Source organism: Ascaphus truei, unplaced genomic scaffold (genome assembly GCF_040206685.1).
Source record: "Ascaphus truei isolate aAscTru1 unplaced genomic scaffold, aAscTru1.hap1 HAP1_SCAFFOLD_974, whole genome shotgun sequence".
Taxonomy (NCBI): Eukaryota; Metazoa; Chordata; class Amphibia; order Anura; family Ascaphidae; genus Ascaphus; species Ascaphus truei.
In genome coordinates, this window is record NW_027457314.1 from 60,220 (window position 1) to 68,906 (window position 8,687).

The 8,687-nt window shown below is 53.7% G+C and overlaps 1 protein-coding gene across 2 annotated transcripts; it reads right to left on the reverse strand.

Annotated features, from left to right (window-relative positions):
* Positions 1–1,680: 1,680 nt before the first annotated feature.
* Positions 1,681–8,070, reverse strand: LOC142486757 (zinc finger protein 862-like). Of its 2 annotated transcripts, XM_075585214.1 has the most exons (3): positions 7,599–8,070; positions 4,377–4,418; positions 1,681–4,294 (listed from the first exon to the last, which is right to left on the reverse strand). In XM_075585214.1, exon 3 carries the CDS (start codon positions 4,283–4,285, stop codon positions 2,126–2,128), a length of 2,160 nt encoding a protein of 719 aa, XP_075441329.1. In that variant the 5' UTR covers positions 4,286–4,294; positions 4,377–4,418; positions 7,599–8,070; the 3' UTR covers positions 1,681–2,125. The 2 variants fall into 2 exon arrangements, with proteins under 2 accessions (XP_075441329.1, XP_075441328.1); XM_075585213.1 differs by lacking the exon at positions 4,377–4,418.
* Positions 8,071–8,687: the final 617 nt, after the last annotated feature.

Below are 8,687 nucleotides of genomic sequence, written 5' to 3' on the forward strand. Positions count from 1 at the left end.
GGCTCAGCTGGTTACCCCTATTTCGCGTTGGGGATGAAGGGGTTATTTCTATATGCATGGCTGTCCCCATTTTGCAGGCTAATCTCTACCTGCAGTGAAGTGCCTTTCTGTTGCTGTTTTAAAATGTACAGGCCGGATGCTATTTTTTTGTCTGCCTGCCTTTGTAAGGCAGTAAGGACCAAATGTTATGCATACAGGAGCCCCCTGTTGGGATGAAAGATCCCAGATTCGTAAAGTGTCACTTAATCAGGATGTTTATGAGTAGCAGGTCCTGTTACTCCTCCTGGATATTTCACACCTCGGGACCCAAACTCCAGACATGGCGTCCCCAGAAATGAGTGGGCCCTTTTTACTTAGCAGTGCTACCAAGCTGCTTACTGAGCATGCTCAGAGATACCTGAGCTGGCTGTAGGACTGACCCATGTGACCTGGCAGGTTCTGATAGGAGGAAGATAATTCCTTGCCAATGGGATGAGGCTAATGTATCCCTTCACAGGCCCTTGTCCTTAAAAAGGCCTGTACCCCTCGTTCCTGTGTGATTCCTGTGTTATTGCTGTTGCTGTTACCTGATTTCTTCAAGCGGATAAGACCTAAGTACAGCGGCTACGATTCCAGAACGCAAGGGGTTAAAAACATCGCAACAAGGAATCTTGCCCTGCTTCAGGATTTCGTTAGCCCTGGGGATTCCAGCAAATCCCAAAGAACCAGAAAAGACTTTGCACATTCACAGAAGGATTGGACTGGGGCTATTTATTTGGCAATTTGCAAATGGACATTTTAAAGAACAATCTTCTGGGTTTTTTGGCACCTTTCTGGACATTATCCTCTATTTCTCTACCCGTGAGTGTAATTATTAAGTTATTCTGCAGTTGTCGTGTGTTTGCCTATCAAGGGAATAAATCTCAGTTTATTTTGCTCAACCTGTTCTGCTCAATCAGGATCCACGAAATATAAATGTGTTATTAAGCGCGTCTCCCGTGACACACACAAGAAAAGGGTCTCACTCCACAAAAGTTTTATTTAAGTCATAAATTCCTAATAAGAATTAGTAAGCCTCAGATGCATATTTTCTTATTAATAAGTTGCTTCCTTGAATGCCGACTCATTCACATATCCACTCGGGTATAGTAGGTATTGTCCAGTGCAGTATAAGCAAAGGCGCAGCGATGAATGAATAAAGTAGATTTGCAGAACTTTATTTCTGTACTTAAAGCTCAGAGATACTGTACAAGCAGGAGGGAAACTGCGACATGGTCACTCTCTCACCAAGTCACTGACCAACATTACCTCTGATACACTGTATACAGATTAACTCCTCCTCTTACTGACTAACAAGACTACACGTCTTTCTGGTATTTTCTATACTGCTTTCCTTTAGCAAGGCTTCCATGTGTTAATATGGCTTATATTGTATCTTTCCTTTCGATCCACCAAGGCTTCCATGTGTTAATTCTTGCCGCCGCCCCCCCCCCCCCCCTTTAAATGTCAGCCCATTGTTTTAACATTATCAGTCAGTAGGGGTCATTACAATTAGATGTGGTTGCAGCCTTTTGGTCAGCTGTGATGTCATAAGCGGGTTAAAATGCACATACAGTGTATGTATATACTACATACCACAACCCAATACATATTACACTGCATGCTTAATCAATGAATGCCTATCCACAATAACAAGACTCGTTTTTGATAGTATTGTAGAAATGTAATACAATAAACTACAGTCATTGTTAGAAATACAATTATTATATTACAATGTATGAACGAGAATTTATACCAAGACAATTGCATGAGAATACGTTGCAAGATTTAGATTTCTTATGTAGCAAACGATGGAATTCTATTGAAGGTTTGATGCATAACAGAGGTTAGAGGTCGGCTTAAGGATAGGATTTCAAGGCCTAATATGAAATGAGAGTCTCAAGTAGTTTGGAGTTTGTTACAGAGAAGCCACGAGGAGAAAGGGGACACATATTTTCATCATGGATTGAACTTTCATCTGTAAGTAACACTAACAATTAACTATAACTGTCTGCTGAACAACAATCTTCTGAAGTTTTGGAATCTTTCTGAACAAGAAATAATAAGTGGAATTATTTAACAGTCACGTCATACATTTTTATTTTTGCTACTTGCATGGCCTTTCACGACGTGTTTTATTTAAAAAATACCAGTTATCAATGGCACATTCTGGTTCGTACAAATCAATTGCCGGTCCATTAATGGATATTGTCATGAGATTATCCAAGGTAGAGGTCTGTAGCGGGCTCCTGCTCTTGGATTTAATTAAGTTCATGGCGGCAAAACCCTTTTTGCATGATGTTGTCGAAGTTGGAAGGACAGCGATTATCGATAGCAACTTAAAGAAAAATGGAAACCTCTCTCTGTGCGATTCGGTTTTCAGAATATCCTCCAGCTTCAAATGCTTACATAAAACCTTCACTTCATACCATTCATTCAGAATCGCTTCTGTAACCGTCTCAAGCGAATCTTTCGATATCAAGGCGTGAAAATGGCGTGTGACCGCCTTAATTTCAGAGTCACCATAATTTTTTAACTCTCTACCAGACGGCCACGTAACAGTATCGAATATGGAGCAGGCAGTCGATACTTCGCAGTGATTGTCAAAAAATCTGTCATTTAAACATTTCATACCCGTTTTAATTAATTTAATTCTGTCCTGCTGATACTCCAATTTTTCCTGGGGTAGTCCAGATAATTCAACTTCTTGAAATTTTGCAGACATAGATGTGCTATCAAGAAATGATTTCTCTTCCTCTCCTACCGTATGTTCCAATTCCTCCAAAGAATGCAATGCATTTTTCACGTGCAATTTTACATGGCTCAGTAGCAGTTTTTCTCGCTGAAAAATTAGGGACAACTTTTTAAAAATCAGAAGGAAATCCAGCAAGAAATGTAGAGTGAGTAAGAACCTAACATTTTTGAGCATCTTCAGAAATCCCTTGCAGTGGTTAGATTCAACTCGATTTTGTGATTCTACAATCGATTCCATATGGACGACACATGGTTTCCAATCAGCAAGGACGGATTTGAGAGCTCCGACTTTACTGGCGACCCATCGAACTTCATGAATATGTTGCACTTTCAAAATGTTTGCAGACAAAGATTGAGCGACATCTTGCAGTTCATTTTGCCTTTTGGGAGAATTTGCATAAAATCTAAAAAGCCCAATCAGAACATCGTCTACTTTGGAAATGTAAGGAGCATCTTTCACAGATTTCAGCACACACAACTGTAATTTCTGAGCTGCACAGTGCACTGAAATCAAATGTTTCACTTCAGCTTTCATTTTTGCTGTAAGTCCATTCACACTGCCCGACATGCTTGCAGCTCCATCGGTACGTAACCCCACCACCTGCGCAGTGTCTCGCCAGTGAAGACCACATTTAACCAACTCTTCTTGAACTGCATCAAAATATCCTTGTCCAGTAGAATTCTTTAGTTGAACTATGCTTACAAATGTTTCCTTTACGTCACCTTGCTTACAATACTTTATATACATGATATGCTGCTCGGTTGTAGATTTGTCAGTAGAGCCATCCAGTAATATACTGAAGAACGGGCTACTTTTAATCTCAGCAACAACGTCATTTCTTATCTTTTCAGCGATGAATTTGATGAATTCGGCGCACCGCTTGTCGTTGCCATATTGCTCAGGGACGCCCACGCCCAGCTTGCGTGCATAATTCAACAGTTCTTTCATGTCGCTGAACGGCTTATTGTTTTTAGCAATATAATAAGCTGTATTGAAGACCACACACATTTGCTGAAACATTTCCTTTTCCATCTTCTTTTTCCATGGCTCCTCCGGTGGCGTTTCTGGATTCAGTTGCACTCTCAAACTTTCGGCACACTTGCCATGTTGGACAGACTTTCCATGCAATTTGAAAGTTTCAATTTTAAACGGTGATTTGAAATGTTGTCTAATTGGTTTATTTTGAACGCAGTCACCCGAACGACAGAACTCGGAACAGATTTGACACGATGCCACGGCAGAATCACTGTCATATGTTAACCAATTAAATTCTTTGAGCCAACTGACTTGAAAATTTCTTCTTTTATGAACTAACTTTATTGCCATCGGACGCTCATTTTGAGGCGGGTTATCTTGAGGCGGGTTATCTTGAGGCGGGTTATCTTGAGGCGGGTTATCTTGAGGCGGGTTATCTGAATTCTCTGTATGGTTTACAGTGGGCGTCTTCTCCTTGTTTTCCTCTCCGGAACACACGTCGAGTGACGTTTCTACGGGTTTCTCCTTGATGCTCATCCTTAACGCCTAAAATTAAGAAGATCTTTCAAATGATAGAATAATTGCCAACCGGTGTAACGCTAGTATACAGTATGCAGCACTTTCTTACAGACGCAAGGAGGGCAGGTGGCAGAGGCGAGCAAGCAGACACCTAAAATTAAGAATACGATCTTTCAATTTCAAATAATGGAATAATTACCAAACAGTGTAACGCGGGGAGAGCGGGGTGCGGGGTGCGGATAAATGATTAAAAAATAAATAAATGTATAAGCAGAGGAGGCCACCCGCTCGCCCTCCGTGATTGATCATCTGGGGAGAGCAGCGAGATGCAGGGGGGAGGAGGCGGAGAGCAGCGAGATGCAGGGGGGGAGGAGGCGGAGAGCAGCGAGATGCAGGGGAGGAGGAGGGGGGGAGGAGGGGGAGAGCAGCGAGATGCAGGGGGGGAGGAGGGGGAGAGCAGCGAGATGAGGGGGGGGAGGAGGGGGAGAGCAGCGAGATGCAGGGGGGGAGGAGGGGGAGAGCAGCGAGATGCAGGGAGGAGGGGGAGAGCAGCGAGATGCAGGGGGGGAGGAGGGGGAGAGCAGCGAGATACAGGGGGGGAGGAGGGGGAGAGCAGCGAGATGCAGGGGGGGAGGAGGGGGAGAGCAGCGAGATGCAGGGGGGGAGGAGGGGGAGAGCAGCGAGATGCAGGGGGGGAGGAGGGGGAGAGCAGCGAGATGCAGGGGGGAGGAGGGGGAGAGCAGCGAGATGCAGGGGGGGAGGAGAGGGAGAGCAGCGAGATGCAGGGGGGGAGGAGAGGGAGAGCAGCGAGATGCAGGGGGGGGAGGAGAGGGAGAGCAGCGAGATGCAGGGGGGGAGGAGAGGGAGAGCAGCGAGATGCAGGGGGGAGGAGAGGGAGAGCAGCGAGATGCAGGGGGGGAGGAGAGGGAGAGCAGCGAGATGCAGGGGGGGAGGAGAGGGAGAGCAGCGAGATGCAGGGGGGGAGGAGAGGGAGAGCAGCGAGATGCAGGGGGGAGGAGGGGGAGAGCAGCGAGATGCAGGGAGGGAGGAGGGGGAGAGCAGCGAGATGCAGGGGGGGAGGAGAGGGAGAGCAGCGAGATGCAGGGGGGGAGGAGAGGGAGAGCAGCGAGATGCAGGGGGGGAGGAGAGGGAGAGCAGCGAGATGCAGGGGGGGAGGGGAGGAGGGGGAGAGCAGCGAGATGCAGGGGGGGAGGAGGGGGAGAGCAGCGAGATGAGGGGGGGAGGAGGGGGAGAGCAGCGAGATGCAGGGGGGGAGGAGGGGGAGAGCAGCGAGATGCAGGGGGGGAGGAGAGGGAGAGCAGCGAGATGCAGGGGGGGAGGAGAGGGAGAGCAGCGAGATGCAGGGGGGGAGGAGAGGGAGACCAGCGAGATGCAGGGGGGAGGAGGGGGAGAGCAGCGAGATGCAGGGAGGGAGGAGGGGGAGAGCAGCGAGATGCAGGGGGGGAGGAGAGGGAGAGCAGCGAGATGCAGGGGGGGAGGAGAGGGAGAGCAGCGAGATGCAGGGGGGAGGAGGGGGAGAGCAGCGAGATGCAGGGGGGAGGAGGGGGAGAGCAGCGAGATGCAGGGGGAGGAGGGGGAGAGCAGCGAGATGCAGGGAGGGAGGAGGGAGAGAGCAGCGAGATGCAGGGGGGGAGGAGGGAGAGAGCAGCGAGATGCAGGGGGGGAGGAGGGAGAGAGCAGCGAGATGCAGGGGGGGAGGAGAGGGAGAGCAGCGAGATGCAGGGGGGGAGGAGAGGGAGAGCAGCGAGATGCAGGGGGGGAGGAGAGGGAGAGCAGCGAGATGCAGGGGGGGAGGAGAGGGAGAGCAGCGAGATGCAGGGGGGAGGAGGGGGAGAGCAGCGAGATGCAGGGGGGAGGAGGGGGAGAGCAGCGAGATGCAGGGGGGGTGGAGGGGGAGAGCAGCGAGATGCAGGGGGGAGGAGGGGGAGAGCAGCGAGATGCAGGGGGGGAGTAGGGGGAGAGCAGCGAGATGCAGGGGGGGTGGAGGGGGAGAGCAGCGAGATGCAGGGGGGGTGGAGGGGGAGAGCAGAGAGATGAAGGGGGGGAGGAGAGGGAGAGCAGCGAGATGCAGGGGGGGAGGAGGGGGAGAGCAGCGAGATGCAGGGGGGAGGAGGGGGAGAGCAGCGAGATGCAGGGGGGGAGGAGGGGGAGAGCAGCGAGATGCAGGGGGGGAGGAGAGGGAGAGCAGCGAGATGCAGGAGGGAGGAGGGGGAGAGCAGCGAGATGCAGGGGGGGAGGAGGCAGAGAGCAGCGAGATGCAGGGGGGAGGAGAGGGAGAGCAGCGAGATGCAGGGGGGGAGGAGGGGGAGGAGGGGGAGAGCAGCGAGATGCAGGGGGGGTGGAGGGGGAGAGCAGCGAGATGCAGGGGGGAGGAGGGGGAGAGCAGCGAGATGCAGGGGGGGAGGAGGGGGAGAGCAGCGAGATGCAGGGGGGGAGGAGGGGGAGAGCAGCGAGATGCAGGGGGGGAGGAGGGGGAGAGCAGCGAGATGCAGGGGGGGAGGAGGGGGAGAGCAGCGAGATGCAGGGGGGGAGGAGGGGGAGAGCAGCGAGATGCAGGGGGGGAGGAGGGGGAGAGCAGCGAGATGCAGGGGGGGAGGAGGGGGAGAGCAGCGAGATGCAGGGGGGGAGGAGGGGGAGAGCAGCGAGATGCAGGGGGGGAGGAGGGGGAGAGCAGCGAGATGCAGGGGGGGAGGAGGGGGAGAGCAGCGAGATGCAGGGGGGGAGGAGGGGGAGAGCAGCGAGATGCAGGGGGGGAGGAGGGGGAGAGCAGCGAGATGCAGGGGGGGAGGAGGGGGAGAGCAGCGAGATGCAGGGGGGGAGGAGGGGGAGAGCAGCGAGATGCAGGGGGGGAGGAGGGGGAGAGCAGCGAGATGCAGGGGGGGAGGAGGGGGAGAGCAGCGAGATGCAGGGGGGGAGGAGGGGGAGAGCAGCGAGATGCAGGGGGGGAGGAGGGGGAGAGCAGCGAGATGCAGGGGGGGAGGAGGGGGAGAGCAGCGAGATGCAGGGGGGGAGGAGGGGGAGAGCAGCGAGATGCAGGGAGGTGGAGGGGGAGAGCAGTGAGATGCAGGGGGGAGGAGGGGGAGAGCAGTGAGATGCAGGGGGGGAGGAGGGGGAGAGCAGTGAGATGCAGGGGGGGAGGAGGGGGAGAGCAGTGAGATGCAGGGGGGGAGGAGGGGGAGAGCAGTGAGATGCAGGGGGGAGGAGGGGGAGAGCAGTGAGATGCAGGGGGGAGGAGGGGGAGAGCAGTGAGATGCAGGGGGGGAGGAGGGGGAGAGCAGTGAGATGCAGGGGGGAGGAGGGTAGCTTTTACCTTTTTTTACATCAGCCAAGACGTCTCGTGACGTTGCGTTCCACCGCCTGCCCTGTGACACGCAAGCCCTGCGTTCCACCGCCTGCCCCGCACCCGGGGACAGGCCGCTGCGCCGGAATGAAGGAGGGGAGCGGTGAGACACGGGTCCTGCACCCGCCGGAGCGGTGAGATGCTAAAGGGAGGAGGTGACCCGCAGTGAGATGGAGGAGAGGAGGCGGTGACCCGTGAGTCCTGCACGCGCCGGGGGAGAGACGGCACGCGCCGGGGGAGAGGCGGCACGCGCCGGGGGAGAGACTGCACGCGCTGGGGGAGAGGCGGCACGCGCTGGGGGAGAGACTGCAAGCGCTGGGGGAGAGGCGGCACGCGCTGGGGGAGAGGCGGCACGCGCTGGGGGAGAGGCGGCACGCGCTGGGGGAGAGACTGCACGCGCTGGGGGAGAGGCACATGCTCCGTCTGAATAGGGAATGCGGAGAGCAGTGAGAGGAACCGGAAATGGCGGAACGTCACTTCCGGATTTACATGCTGCTTTTTCCTTTATTATAGAGTGCAGGCCCAGGGAGAAAGTAATAAGATGCAGTGTGATGCAGGGGGAGAGAGAACAGTGTGATGCGGGGGGGAGAGAACAGTGTGATGCAGGGGGAGAGAGAACAGTGTGATGCAGGGGGAGAGAGAACAGTGTGAGGCAGGGGGAGAGAGAACAGTGTGATGCGGGGGGGAGAGAACAGTGTGATGCAGGGGGAGAGAGAACAGTGTGATGCATGGGGGGAGAGAACAGTGTGATGCAGGGGGGAGAGAACAGTGTGATGCAGGGGGGGAGAGAACAGTGTGATGCAGGGGGGAGAGAACAGTGTGATGCAGGGGGGGAGAGAACAGTGTGATGCAGGGGGAGAGAGAACAGTGTGATGCAGGGGGAGAGAGAACAGTATGATGCAGGGGGGAGAGAACAGTGTGATGCAGGGGGGGAGAGAACAGTGTGATGCAGGGGAGAGAGAAAACAGTGTGAGGCAGGGGGAGAGAGAACAGTGTGATGCAGGGGGAGAGAGAAAACAGTGTGAGGCAGGGGGAGAGAGAACAGTGTGATGGGGGGGA